The sequence below is a fragment of the Phyllostomus hastatus genome, unplaced genomic scaffold, assembly GCF_019186645.2.
Source record: "Phyllostomus hastatus isolate PE091 unplaced genomic scaffold, TTU_PhHast_1.1 phas_contig_34, whole genome shotgun sequence".
NCBI lineage: Eukaryota > Metazoa > Chordata > Mammalia > Chiroptera > Phyllostomidae > Phyllostomus > Phyllostomus hastatus.
The window spans coordinates 52,047,058-52,062,601 of NW_025333857.1; the positions used below are offsets into that span (position 1 = coordinate 52,047,058).

Here is a 15,544-nt window from a genome sequence, read left to right on the forward strand (position 1 = left end):
CTTTGGTTCGCAGCCCGAGCTCAAACCACTGAGCTACGCCAGCCAGGGAGAGCTTGTATTTCTTCTGTGTAATACTTTTCCTTCTTTCAGCACTGAGTTGTCGATAAGAACCTGTGCCAGAGCACGTGATGGGAACATTATGGGAGTACGAGGGCAGCGCCTTCCTTTCCTCCAGAGGAGCTGAGTGCAATGATTTGTTAAATCATTTACAAGATGTGAAGAGCAGGCTGAGAAATGGGTTAATAACGATGGAAAGGAGACGCTGATAAACTGTTTACTATTTCCACAGAGAAGAAAAACAAGTGTAAAAAGGCTTAAAAAGCAACATAAGGGAGCACTTCTTTGCACTGAGGGTAGGCCAGTGACAAGTACCGGGGATTATTTTCTGAAATTCTTCAGGAAGTGGAGTGGTGTGTTGCTGGTTTGACTAGAAGGCATAGATGTAATGTAGATCAGATTGACAGTGGGGTGGGGAGAATTTGGGGCGGGGGGCAATGAACCAAATTGTATAGGTCCATTATCCAAGTTGTCTGCTAGTTGGGCTAAAATTGTAGCTGGCAGGCTAGTTGCTGTGAGTCAAAGCATCTCCAAGATGCTGGGAGAGGACCAGAGCTAAGCAGAATCACAGTATATAAGCCATTGGAACCTTGAACTTGTTAACAGGGCATGACACCAATTATGTGAAAGAGGTAAAGTTTAGTCCTGGGACATGCCACTCATTCAAGGGTAAACGGAAGAATGGGGCCAGCGGCTAAGTGACCTGATGCTAGGCCATGTGGGAACTGACCGATAGCACTGATTCTGGTTCAGTGGGCCTGGAGTCTGGCCTGAGGTTCTGTATTTCTAACAAGTATCTGGAGATGCTAAAGCTGCTGATTCTTGGACCACACTTCTGAAAAGATTTGGACAGAGCATCTTAAATTCTCCCTGAATAGGGATAGGATTAGTTCCTGGCCTGGTTGAGGGAAAGGTAAGGAAGAGGGCTATGTCTGAATGTGAGGATGAAGTGGCGTCAGCTACGAGGAGCAGAGAGTGAGAGGAGTCTGAATCTTGGCAGAAAGCTCTGCAAGATGTCTCCTCCTTTGGTCTCTTCTTCTTCAAATTTGATAGTTGGTAACTTGCCCCTAAAATTCATGAAACTTTCCAGTGGTCCCGACCTTGTTTTCTCTGTGAGCAGAATCATCGAGTCTAAATTAGTAACCCACAGAGGAAACTAAGAGAAGTCGCACCTCTTTCAGGGAACGTTTGTCTTATCTTCAAACATGTGCAGTGCATATGGGGCCTTCTGGAGGGAAATTTTTTTAACACAAAGAAATGGCCATTGGGAGAGTTTCAGGATCTGTTGCAAGAAGAAAGATTTGGGGGGCCCCTGATACCACTGTGTTCTATTGGTGAGCAACCCTTCACATGACTGCCAGTTCAGGAAAACCAAAAATGTTAGTGGAATTTTTTCACAGACTATTTTATTTAATATACATATCTTGTATACTCCACTTTTTAAATAATATACATCTAGTTCATTTTTTCCTCTAATAGCAACATTATATTCAAATGAAGAAATGTATCCTACTTTAACCAACCTCCACTTAATGGCTAGAGATTATTTCTAGATTTCCATAGGATAAACAATATCTTGACTAGTGGAGACTGATTTTGTTCCTGTTCTCTTTCAACAAAATATACATGAGCCGAGTGGTGCTGAAGGTAGACTGGAGTAACAGCTTGAGGGATTTCACTTTGGGGAGATGAGTTAGTACCCATTTATACTCAGACACTACAGCTTCATCTGGAGGTTTCTAATGTAAGCCAGGAGAAGCCGCCCTTTCACAGGGAGTCGGGGCAAGGGAGCAGGGCATCACCTGAGACTGTGACAGTGTGCCACAGGAGAGTGGATGGAGACAATATGCAGATAAATGATTCCTTTTTCTTAGTTTCTGAAGTACCCAGAGGGCATATTCTGTTACTGCAACACTTCCCCAGATAGGATAGTAGTGATGATGCTGGTGAGGGTAGGTGGCGGTTAATGTGTCTCTCACTTCTCCATCCCCTACTCAGCCATCTACTGTGTGTGCACGCATTCGGATGTCGCAGCCTCAGCCGTCATCTCTGCCCTTGAATCATCTTTGTGTGTGAGCAGCTTTCTCAGGCAAAGTCCAAGGGTGGGCAAGGGCTGGCTAGAATAAATCAGACTGTGGAGGACATTCTTGCTGCATGTATAAATAAAACACTGAATAGAAAATAATTTACAGTCAGATATTGTTGGGTATGAAAACTACCTCTACCATTCATTAGCTATATGGCCTTGGACAAGTTACATAATTTCTTTTAGCCCTGTCTTTTCATGGGTATGGATACAGTAAAGTTTAAATGAGAAAAATTCATATAAAGCAGTTAGCATAGTTCCTCAAACATAGAAGGGAGCCAATACATGTTATTATTATTATTTATTAACATTGATATTTTCAGTTCCTGTTATTGAAATTATATCTATGGTCTTATTATGAAGTTACGTAGTTCATATAGAACCTCAGGATACTGACTGATCATCATTTTAAACATAAACTATAGGAGATATACATATTTCTATATCTACATTCATTGACATTCTTATTTGCCAATAGATTTACCTCCATTAATTTTATGTCTTCAAATCAGGTGTGGGAAAAAACTCTAGCTCAAATATAATTTAAGGAAACATTGATAAGTCGTGTTTGGGTTGGCATTGTTAAAATTTTCTGTCATGTGGCATTTTTTAGGCAGCAGCTTCCTGATAAAATGCCATGGTAAGTGCATTTCTGGAGTTTGAAAAGTATTCATGGATTCTGACAAAATGTCTTTCTGAACTTAAATTATGAATAACATCATATACCTATCTCTGTAATTGGCTAGAGCAGACTTGTATGCAATACCAGTTGGGAAAACTGAGCCCTAGCTTGTCGAATTTCCCAGCCTGAGTTAATAATAGAGCTGAACACACAGCTCAGCTGTCAGACTTGCCAATGGGTTTGCCAGTGGTTAGATCATGATAGCTCCTGATCTAATTAAGGATCAAAATGTCAAGCTGAGGCTCAATCATAAAAATCCTACATTCGCCTTAAATCCTAATGCATGTGGAGCTAAAATATGTATTTTAGACATAAAAAAGAGCCTCTTTGGGGGTTGTCTGCAATTTCTTCAGACACACACATACGTATTTACTGAGCATGAAAATGAGATTCTTCATGGGCAAACCACCGGACCTAAATTGCATCAAATTTCTGTTTGTCCAATGCCAGTACTTTGCCCTTTGTATTACAGTACATTGTCACCTACTGGGGCTCTCTTTGCATTCATGCCATAGCATCTACTGTGAGAATGGTTTTGAATGGTTTGAATGGATGTGAGGTCATGCAGCGGTGGCCAAGATGAGTCCAGAAAGATAGAGGCAGAGGGTGGGGGCACCTCTCACCTGCAGTTGGAGGGTGTAGCCAGATGGTTCCCACATTATGTCCAAGAGTGGCCTGGAGTAACTTAGTTCTCCCAAATTACCAGTGAGTGACTCCATTAACCTGCATTAACTTCTAAAATATAATAAAAATGGATGTGGAGATATAGTCCATAGACATGCCTATGGATAATTGGTTTGAATATGTAAGATATATGTGAATATTTAAAGATGTCTGTGACATATTCATTGGTATAGAAAGTATCTATGTGTAAAGGCAGTGCTTGCTAAGCAGGTTAATAATGTAAACAAAGTTATAAGCCTATTTTCCCCTACTTTAAGAGAGGGGTGGGAAAAATTTTTGGCACAATCTCTGTTTGTATTCAAATGAAGAAAGTGAACTTAGACATTCATTAAAGCAAACCCAGCAGGGTGTCTAATTGAAAACACTTTGCTGCAGTTAGTATGAATTAGTGTATCTGTTTGAAGGTAATAAAGCTGCAGTTATTTTAAAAATTCCATTAAGAACCATCTCAAAATTGTTTTGGATGTAGATGAGGAAATAAACAGATCACATGCTCATTTGTTCAGTTTTCCATTTATCAACCTGAATTAGCTAAGTCTTGATGGTTTTCCTAAAGTTCCTCGGAGAACATTCAGGAGGAGAAGGGGAATACACACTTTCAACTCCTCACACGTGTCGTGTCCTTACCGAACCATTAAGTGCTTCTGACCTGACTCCACACTGTGCCTCTGGGGACTGAGAGCCACGTGGGCTAGGGTAGTAGCATCTGTCTCGAGGATCCTGCACCTCTGACCCTTGGCTCAGAGATGAGCATCATGGTCTTAGGTTTTCTTTGCTTTGATAATCTGGTTATATCAGTCTCAAGGCTGCAACACTCCTGGTCACTCTCGGATATAATTTGGAACCCACTTGGGTGCACTCTCCAGTTTCAAGTGAGAGGTGCTTCTGCCTTCTGCCTCTATCCCACAGGACACGCCTGCTTGGCCTCCTGACCAAGTCCATTATCTACCCAACACTTACATAAGTGAGTGGTTGCCATGTGCTCAGATTCTAGAGATACAGTTGCATGAGATAGATCTGGTCTCCACCCTCATGAAGTTTATAATTGAGTGGTGAATGGAATCAGAACTTCCGTTAGATATTTCACACCCATTATCTCCTGGAATCCTCTCAAATAAGGACACGGAGGCCATGGCAAGTAGCTAGCTAAACTTCACACAACCAACCTCTGATTGCGGCATATATTAAATGCAGATCTGTCCAACACTGGGACTTTGCTCTCTGTATGATAGTATAGCACCCCTTATTGGAGCTTTCCTTCTATTTATTCCACAGCATCTAGTACAAGAATGGTTATAAAAGGTCTTATCAAAAGCTTTACTTTCAAAGTAATCCCTGCAGAAGGTTATACCCCTATTCCAATGATGCTGCCATTTTTCATCCATTTATTAATTGAACAACATTTAAGAACATTTACTGTTCACCCAACACTGTGTTGATCTAGTGATGAGCAAAACACAAAGGAACAATTACCAAGTAAACAAAGAGATGCTATGACAATTTCAGATTATGCTACATCCTGTGAAAGGGATAAACTGGTTGGGAATAAAAATTTTCAATGGAAAGTCTCTGTGGAAAGCATGGCTTCTTTAAGATGCAAATGTTGTATTAGGATGGGAGTGCTGTTCCTTGGGGATCTCACCCTTCCTGGACTTGCAAGGCTGCAGACTGCAGCAGAGCATGTGGAGTGAACGTTGTTGTGGTGTGACTAGTGTCTCATGCCTCAGTTATTTTCATTCTTACTTGGCTCATGATGTACTTTGTCATTACATAAATAATTCATGGGCATTACAGAAAATATGGAGTGAAAATAATAAAATACGTATTTCCTGTGATATAGTGCTTGGATGTCAACGCTGTTAACATTGGGTGATATTTCCTTCTGATCACTTCTCTTTATAGCTTGTACATATGGGTATTCTGAACCTGGAAATGGAGTATATGCTTTTGTATCCTTACTTCTTACTTAACGTGATGTTTTGATTTTTTGATATTTAAAACTCTTCAAAATCATCTGTACTGGCTACATTTTTAATAGCACATACGAATGTTATAATGTATTAGTTGTGCTACTGTTGGATATTTACCTGATTTTCATGTCTTTGCTATTTCAAGTAAGACAGTAGTGGATCTTCGCAATAAATTGTTGTTCATATATTATTTCCTTTGGATGGATTCCTAGAAGTGGAAGTCAAGGGTGACAGGGCATGAACCCTTTTAAGGCTCTGGATACAAATGGCCACATTGATTTATGAAGATACGGTACCTACTTACCCTCCTAATAGCAGTGTATGCTGGTGCCAGTCTAATGTGCATTCATCAAGGTGGAGAACTATCAGTTAAAGAGTCCTAGTTTGATAGGTAAAAATATAATTTTATTACTGTTTCAGTTATAATTTCTTTTTTTACAAGTAGAATTTAACATGTTTTAATTTCTTGGTCTATTTTTCTTTCTTTTTCTGAATTGCTGTTGGATAGTTTTATTTTCTTCTTGTTGTTAACATATTTAATGTATATCTTGCTCTCTTCCTGAAAAAATTTATGGCAGCTTACAGGTCACAGAATGCAAGATAGCATAAATTAAAATAGGAAGAGGTAGAAAAAGAAACAACATGAAACCAGGAATGATGCTTAAAATGCGTACTGCAATGATAATAAATGTGCTATTAGTAGGCAAGAAATTTGCCTCTAAGATCTCCAAATGTTAGCTCAGAAAGAATCTTGCCATTTATCAAGTTCACATTGACAACGAGAAAGAGAATGAAGGAGAGCTAATTGTTCAAGATAAATATAATTAATATCTGTATTAAAATCTGATGAGACTTTTAACTATTTTTGTGGGTTTTTTAATATAAGTTGCTTCACTTGGACTAATTTAATTTTCATGACCACTTAATGAGGGGATATACTATATTAACGTCATTTACAACAGTGTCTGTCACTTGGGAGTGGTCAGTGAGTATTATGTAGCTTTTCTGTTATTTTTACTACTATTAAGTTTTCAATATGAAATATCTTGAAGCTTCCATTTTTAATATTAATTTTAATATATTATTTTTAGGTGATTAAGCAAAACAAAAACATCCCTTGGGATTTTGATTGGACTTGCTTTAGATCTATAAACTAAGGAAAATTTGACATGTTTCAATACTGGGTCTTCCAATGTGGTAACATGGTAGTTTGTTTGCTTATTATTAAAACAGCTTTATTGAGATATAACTCTCATACCATACAACTCATCCATTTAAAGTGTACAACTCAATGGTGTTTAGTATGTTGACAAGATATGTGCAAGCAATCAGTGCATTCAATTTTTAATATGAACCTTATGTTTGTATATTGAACATCATTTTTAATGCAATTCCTACAGAGGACACTTTCCTGAATATGAATTTTTGTTGCAAGAGAGAATGAAATGTTTCTCTCATATGTTTTCAATCTGGAAGTACATGGGGCCTGTGGGAAGTGCAGCTCTCCTTAGACTATGGCATTTCTTGGATTTTTCTTGTTTTGAGAAATTTTTTCTCCGGAGTGTCTGGTGATCAAAATCCATTACTTTTTAACTTGTCTTATTCTGGTTCTCTTTCCCATCTCTTAGCTCATGATAATTGTGAGCTCATGGGTGCTCACAATTACACCCCTCTTCCTCCTGTCTCAGGGCTTCTGCACAGGCTGCCTGGTCACACTGCCCCAGTTATGCTGAGGCTACGCTCTCCTAATGCCCCCAACTCCCATTAGCTCATTTACATCCTTCAGGTCTCAGCTCCATTTACTTTCCTCAGGGGAAGGGGTCTGGGTGAGGCTGGTTCTCTGATTCTCCAGGCAGATCAGGTTTCCTGTGAGGCTCTCTGATTCTGTGTAATTTTCCTTGATAGTAAAGTTACCATGATTTAATTCATTAGCTGATTTATGTGCTCCCTCTTTCCCACCAAACTCCATGTTGCAAGGATAGTGTCTGTTTTGTTCACCACGTAATAGCCTGCCACCTAGCACCATGCCTGGAACAGAAGTTGCTGAGAATGAATGAATGGTTTGGTGTAGTTCAGTTTTCTTTCCCTCACCTCAAACTCCATTTTCAGGATCTGTCTGCCTTGGAGTTCTGGCATTCTTCTCTCCTTCAAGGCCAGCTGTTATTATATGAATTCATATGTTATATGAGGCAGCCACATGCTATTATATGAAGATCAATAAAGGAGGTCTTTGTTATTTGGGGAAATGCTTACATCTTGCTAGGGTTATGCGAATGTCCTTTAATATTTCTGGTTAAACTTTGCCCTTGCCTTCACAGTAGGTCTATTTAATTTTTAATATTTACTTTAATGTTCACCAGGACTGTTTTTATAAAGCCGCACCATAATTTGCCTGTACAAAAATGACACTAGCCTCCTATTTTCTCTAAGGAGCTGACATTTTAAAAAATATTTTAGAGAACAGGGATAAAGGGAGCATTTTATGTGAGAAGCTGGAAAAGAACTAGAAAGCCCATTAAAATCAGCAAATAGCTCATTTGAGATGCACATGTATCCTTTCAACCGGGCCAGTTCAACTCCAAGGGGGAGGTAAGGTTTTCTTTTTCAATGTACTTTACAATTTATAGAGCGATTTTTAAAATCTTTTCTTATATCTCAGCAGAATGGATGTCAATGGCTGGAAGGTTCTAAGAATGCCCAGGTCTATACCATAGATCAGAGGCCCAGGTGAAGACCTTGTTGGATAAAAATAATACTGCAGTTTCTATCACCTGTCAATCATCTCATAATGTTAAAGGGAAATGACCTTGGATGATGAGTCAATGGGTGCTTATTTCCATCTGTCTTCTTCATTCTATTTTCTACATGGCCTGTAGTGAATAGTGCTAGTTTTATGCCAGAGAAATATCCATACAATCTCTATTAAATATATCACTCATAAGTTCTTTCCCTCATGTCTCATGCTTTAAGAGCCCACCTGCTTTGAAGCATGGAGCTTGCTTCCCAGAAGAATCAGTGGGAGGCCATGAGTAGCTACATGTATTACTTTTAGTGTAAAATAAATTATTCTGGCAAAAGTGGTTGAGTGAGGATAGAACCATTGTCCTGAATATCATTTGCACAGCAGGCCAGTCCCTTTCTCTTGTGGTTATCTGTAAGAGCAGCCAGCAACAAGCTTATTTCTTCCCTCTGACCCGTCAGAGAGAAAAAAAAGGATTCCAGTCTGCTTTGGCTACTGCAACATGTACTGAATCATAAACTGGCCTGTCCTGCACAGCCTTTTGCTTTAAATTTTATTCCTGATTCAAAGTAGTTGGTCGAAGCAAGTGAATCTCAGCTCTGAAATGGAGATGAAACATTCACATTTTTAACTCTTAACAGTTTTATTAATTGTGTTAAATGTATAGCCATCATGCTAAGCAATTATGATCAAGAAGAGACATGGAGCTATTATATTCATTGCAAGCTATCTGATAATCATGATTACAGATACTTATGTAGAAAGGACTCAAGTCACTTATGAACTGTGTATAAATCCAAATCACAAATCTTACTTTTTAAGTCAAATAATTTGGGTATCTTTGTACGAAAAAAAGAAAACCTGTAAGTGAAAGACTTTAACATAGAAACATCACTAGGGAAGATATATACATATACATATACATACATACATATATATTTGGGGGGGACCTTAGGGGAAATTCATTTGTTATCTCAGATTAAAAATGGTTTAGATTTAGGCTTATGTCACTTCTTAAGAACTTGAGAGCTATGACAGAAAGTTGACTTTGTCCAATTCTACTCACCTCATCTTGTGGGCTGGGTTAGATTTATAATTTCATCTTTCTATTTTGATACAGTGGAGAATGGAATGATTGTTCCTTTTGCTTAAAAAATTGTTTAACTGCTATGTATGGTTTATCTTTATGGTTCTCTTTTTAAACCCCTAAAATCATTGCTTCATGTTTCTCATGCATACCATCATGACTTAATTTTGGCAATCTTTGGTTCTGATTTGTGAAACTCACTACTGCTTTACCTGTTTACCTGAACTCCACCCTCTTCCTTCCCTTTATCTGTAGGGTCAAATATCTAGGATATGAAAGGCAGCCTGGATTAGATACGTTTTCCTTAAATGTCCTTGGACAATTGTAATGTAACTGTTGGTAACCTCCTCCAAACCCAAGGCAGCCAGCTATACGGCTTTCCTTACTCTATAAGGATGCTTTATTCTCAGCTAATTCTGCCACCTCAGTTAGTTCAGCACCTCTTCTTCTATACCCATTGAGTTCTCTGGTGTCTGACTTTGGGAGCTTATGATAAAATGTTAGTTCTTTCCATTTAACTATTTTTTAATGGTGGAAAAGATTCTTTACTATTTAAAATATGGATCTCATTATTTGTTTCCCAAGAGAATTAATTATTTTGCAATGAAATCTGCTTTGGGTGAATATACTTTGTAAAACTATTCCCTGATAGCCATTCTGCCCATCAAATAACACAAGGAAAAATTGCGATAATAGATGTTTCTACCAGAAAAACTTTCTTTGGAACAAATACCCGCTGAAATCCCTCACTTTTTTTGTTTCATTTAATACAGCAATAAAATGTTTAATTCAACAAGACAACAGATTTTTGGGCTACTCCCTATGGATGGCTGAGAGAATATTTTGTGTTAGATGAAAAAACATGGACATACTATAGCATAACACACAATATATGGAGTTATAACAAACAACAAAGAGAGCTACAGTAAAAAACAAGTATTACCTTAGGGTCGTGTATTCCAGAAAGCTCTTCATAGATCTTCTCACCCACCATCACAGCTGCCAAGTTTGCCGTGTATGTAGAAAGGCAAAACATACAGAATATGGCCCAAAGGTTCATTAGAAACCTTCCAGTCCAGCATTTTGGGGGTTTGATTGCTGCTGTTCTACCAAACAAGAGGGCATAACACACATTCAATGCTGAAGAGAAGGAGAAGACTTTACTCCTATTCCGCCCTTTGGGAGTCAGGCCAAAGGGGCTCTTCCATTCATACAGAGTGAGGAATATGGCAGTGATGTGCAAAGCCACAAAAATCCCTAGCCACAATGTCCAGTGGAGTGGCCACATGAAGGCTCCAATGGGAGCTGCTGTGTCTCGGGTCTTCACTAAGATGCCCAAGCTGGTGGAGAAAAAAGGACTGGTGAAATCTATCACCTGGCTTCGTGCAGTATTGATGCTGAAGGAAGTGACTGCCATGTGGGCTGACCCACTCAGGAGATCACCCACCAGTCCAGTCCAGTGCCCATTTTTCCAGGCACCATATTTTCCATCCCCAACAATATAGAGGTCAAAGTCAAAGTTCAGGTCTTCTGCTAGTTTTTCCAACAGATCAATGCAATATCCATAGCAGCACTTCTTGAGTTTGATGGGCACTGTATCATTACTGCTATGGAGGCTACTAAAAAGGTCATCCAATATGGAAGAGTCATTAGTCATGGGGTCTAGGCAGAGTTGGCCAGCAGGGCACAAGCCTTCATCATCTACCTCCCGAGTGAAGACAAATGGATGCTCGATCAGGGTAACCACTCTCAAGTGTAGCTTACTTGGGTGTTGGAAGTGGGTTTTGTGCCTCTGGGCCTGCTCTGGCCATATTCCATAGTCCATGACAACTTTTCCCTCCTGCCAGCTGCCCAAGCGGGTCCACATTGGCTTTCCCATGGGGTCATGTTGCAGATTCCAGATGAAAAAGTTGTTGTCTGAACTGATGATAGAAGAACCTTTTACTTTGATGGAACCACTGAGGCCTCTGAAAGTGGTGTTGGCTAGAAACCTGGCAAAGAGGAGCAAGCACAAAAAGTAAGGAAGAGAGGTGAAGCCAGAGACAGGAAGCTGTGTTGATTTTTGCTTTTCTGTCACAGAAAAAAAAACTCTCTAATGTTTTTTAAAAGGCATTGCTTATCAGTTTTTTTTCCAGGAATTAATAAGCTGGACTCTTTGTAGGAGAGGAGTCCTATCTCATGGAGCCAATGAGATCTCACCCTCAGGCTCTAAACACTCAGGTTAAATGCTTGGCTCTTGGTCTTATTCCAACTTTCTTTATTCCTAGTTAAGGGTGGTGTTCATTGTTTTCTGTTGGAAACTGTTAATTATATATTTTCCAAGCTATGGTGTTTCTCAGCATCTTTAACATGTCTTATGTCTACTGCTCACTACATCTGATTGCAACTCAATCAGCTCAATAAATATTTTTTGGTGTGAGGAATAAGTTTTGGTAAGTATGCATACACTTTTATAATTGCTTAAAAATTGTATTCATGAGTCTAGGTAATAGCCAAATCTTGTTATCAGTGTTTTTTCTTGGTAGAGTGGAAACAATCAACACATCTGTCCCCATGAGGCCAGTTAAAGCTGTATGTAGGCTATTATCCATGGAACAAAGGAAAAGATGATAAATAGGTTTGCAGTTCTCCATGGAGCCTCAGGCTACCCTCACCCTAAGTCATTAGAGAAAAACAATTGGCTCTGGCACTAGAAAGAGCTTCTGCCAGAAGTCAAAGGAAGGAAAATTACCAACTGAATGTTACACTGATTCCTAATCCTGTGAACAACTGTCAGGACATGTATGTTTTGATATGGGTAGGACAGGAAAATGCTTGGTCAGAGTCCATGTCTTTCTTGAGTCTGGGAAGATAAGACAGTAATAGGTAACATGCAAGTTTGTGGCACCTCTGTGCCCTTAATTATGACCTAGTGTCAGAATACAAACCCACACTTTGACATCAGACACACCTGTGTTTGAATACTATCTCTGCTCCTTTACCTATTCCTATAAATGGAATCTTACAATAGGTGCCTTTTTATGTCCACTACAAATATTTTTGTTTGTTTTTATCTGAAATAGCATTTTGATTATTTCAAACAGAAATTCCAGGTTGATTAGTGATCTTTTTTTTTTTTAAAGCCCTTTTAAGTCTGTTGATGATCATGGGGTAGAGACCACTGTGCTAAGTGTGACTCAAGGGCCAGAAGCCAGTCAGGACTACTCCAAAGAATTCAAGAGGAGGGAAGACTTCCAAGCTCATTTTACCAGGCCAGCATGATCCTAATACTAAAAGCAGATGAAGACACTGCAAAGAAAGAAAATTTTAAGCTAGTATCCTTGATGAACATAGAGCAAAAATCCTTAAAAAAATATCAGCAAACCAAATCTGGCAATACATTAAAAAGATCATACACCATGATCAAGGATTTATTCCTGGGGTGCAAGTTTGGGACAATATCTGCAAATCAATAAACATGATATACCACATAAAATGAAGGATAAAAATTATATGATCACATCAATAGATGCAGAAATAGCATTTGATGAAATGTAGCACCATTTATGATAAAAAAATCTTTCAGCGAAGTGGGAAAGGAGGAAACATACCTGTACAGAATAAAGGCTATATATGACAAACCTACAGCCAACATTATACTCAATGGGCAAAATCTACAAGCATCTCCTTTCAGATAAAGGAAAAGGCAGGAATGTCCACTTTCACCACCCCTATCTAACAGAGTAGCAGAAGTCCTAGCCATAGTAATCAGACAAGAAGAGGAAATTAAAGACATTCAAATTGGAAAGGAAGAAGTAAAACTCATTATCTGCAGGTGTCATGATACTGTACAGAGAGAATCCTAAAGATTCCACCTAGAAACTACTGAAACAGATAAGTGAATTCATTAAAGCAGCAGGATAAAAAATTAATATATAAAAATCAGTTGCATTTTTATACACCGATAATGAATTATCAGAAAGGGAAACTGAGAAAACATAACACTTACAATTGAATAAAAATAAAAAGAAAATACCTAGGAACATAGTTATCCAAGGATGTAAAATACCAGTATTTGGAAAATTATAACACATTGAAGAAAGAAATTGAAGAAAATACAAATAAGTGGAAGTATATACCATGTTTATGGATGGGAAGAATTAACGTCATTGAAATGTGCTCGCTACCCAAAGCAACCTTATAGATTCAATGCAATTCCCATCAAGATTCCAATGATGTATTTCACAGAACTGGGAGAAATATTTTAAAAGTTTATATGGAACCACAAAAGGTCCCGCATAGTGACAGTGATCTGAGAAAAAAGAACAAAGTTGTAGGAATCATGTTACCTAGCATCAAACTATAATCTAAGGCCATGGTAATCAAAACACCATGATACTGGCATAAAAACAGACACATAGATCAATGGAATAGAATAGAGAGCCCAGAAATAGACCCACACCTTTATAGTCAACTAATACTTGACAGAGGGAGCAAGGACATACAATGGGCTAAACATAGTTTATTCAATAGATGGTATTGGGAAAATTGGACAGATACATGCAGAAAAGTGAAACTAAACCACCTTCTTATGCCACACACAAGAATAAATTCAAATGGATGAAAGACTTAAATGTTAGCTCTAAACCATAACAATCCTAGAAGAAACCATAGGCAGTAAATTCTTAGATATTGCTTGTAGTAATATTTTATGTGATATATTGCCTCAGGCAAGGGAAACAAAAAACATAAAGAAATGGGACTACATAAAACTAAAAGGTTTTTGCACAGCAAAGGAAACCATCAGCAAAATAAAAATAACCTATGGAATGGAAGAACATATTCGTCAAAATATCTGATAAAGGATTTATATCCAAAATTTATAAAAATTTATAAAACTCAATACCACATTAGAAAAAAATCCCAAAACATCCAATTTAAAAATTTGGGGGAAAGGACTTGAATAGACGCTTCTCCAAGGAGAACATGCAGATGGCCAATAGACATATGAAAAGATGCTCAATGTCACTAATCATCAGAGAAATGCAAATTAAAACAACAATGAGATATCCAAATACAGGTCAGAATGTCAATCAACAACAAATAACCTGCTAGCATTGTCCATGGACAACTTACTGAACTCTAACCTTCAGTTTCATAATCAGCAAAATGGGGAAGATAATACTTCCTCCATTAGAAGGGCTGGAAATCATACACACAAAGCACATACCACACCTTCTGACATAACACAAACATTCCAAATACGGGAGCAGTTTTTAGTGTCATTCAAGTTTTTTCTTTTTCTTTTTTAAAGATTATACTTCTTTTAAAAGGATTTCATTTATTTTTAGAGAGAGGGGAAGGGAAGGAGAAAGAGAGGGAGAGGAACATTAATGTATGGTTGCCTCTCGCACACCGCTCCCCCCCACCCCATGAGAGACCTGGCCTGCAATCCAGACATGTGCCTCACTGGGAATCAAACTGGCAACCCCTTGGTTTGAAGGTTGGCACTCAATCAACTAAGCCATACCAGCCAGGGCAAGTCTTTTCAATCAAGGCTGTCCCCAGGTCACTTTCCTGTCTTTTATTATAATTTTTCAAGTTGGAGACACAAAGTACTACATTATGATAAACTCATGGAAGGTACTCAAAACACATTTAAAATGAGAAGGAACTAAATTGAAATGTGGAATGTACCATAGGTTTTTTTTTTTTTTAGGAATCAGATAATACAAGCCTAGGCTCTCAGCAAACACATTCATCCATCACCTGCCACAAACATTACCTAGTAATTCACAAATGCAAATACAAGTAGTAAGAAGTTATGCTATCACAGAAGGGAGAAAAATCAGAAAGTCTGAAGAATGCACTAATCTTCATTAGAGTTATAAATGTAATTCCCATTTGAAGATGTTACCATCACTAAAGGCAATGAAACTACTCATTTTGATAGATTGTGTGTAATGGTAATTATTCATGTTAGCACTCCCCAGTGGGGTTCAACCACTTAAAATGAGTTCGATTTTGCAACAGTAATGAAATCTCAGTTATCTTAGACTTTAAAACAGTCTACTGCATCTTTAGAGAAGTAGGGATCCAAATCATTAAAATATACAGATTAATCAATTGATAATTACCTGGGTACTATAAGGAAAGTGTGACTACAATTGTGTTTCTGATGAGCAACCTACTTTTAGATTCATTCAGAAACACACAACACATCTGTGCCCTTGCTGACATAGCCTAGGGACGAAAGTGG

General features: G+C 38.3%; 1 protein-coding gene across 2 annotated transcripts in view; it reads right to left on the minus strand.

Annotated features, from left to right (window-relative positions):
• Window positions 1-15,544, minus strand: part of GRIN3A (glutamate ionotropic receptor NMDA type subunit 3A) — a 161,096-nt gene that overhangs the window by 80,209 nt on the left and 65,343 nt on the right. For both annotated transcript variants that reach the window (XM_045840920.1, XM_045840919.1), the window contains one exon: window positions 10,250-11,297. In XM_045840920.1, coding sequence (XP_045696876.1) covers window positions 10,250-11,297 — 1,048 coding nt within the window. The remainder of the gene's footprint in view (window positions 1-10,249; window positions 11,298-15,544) is intronic.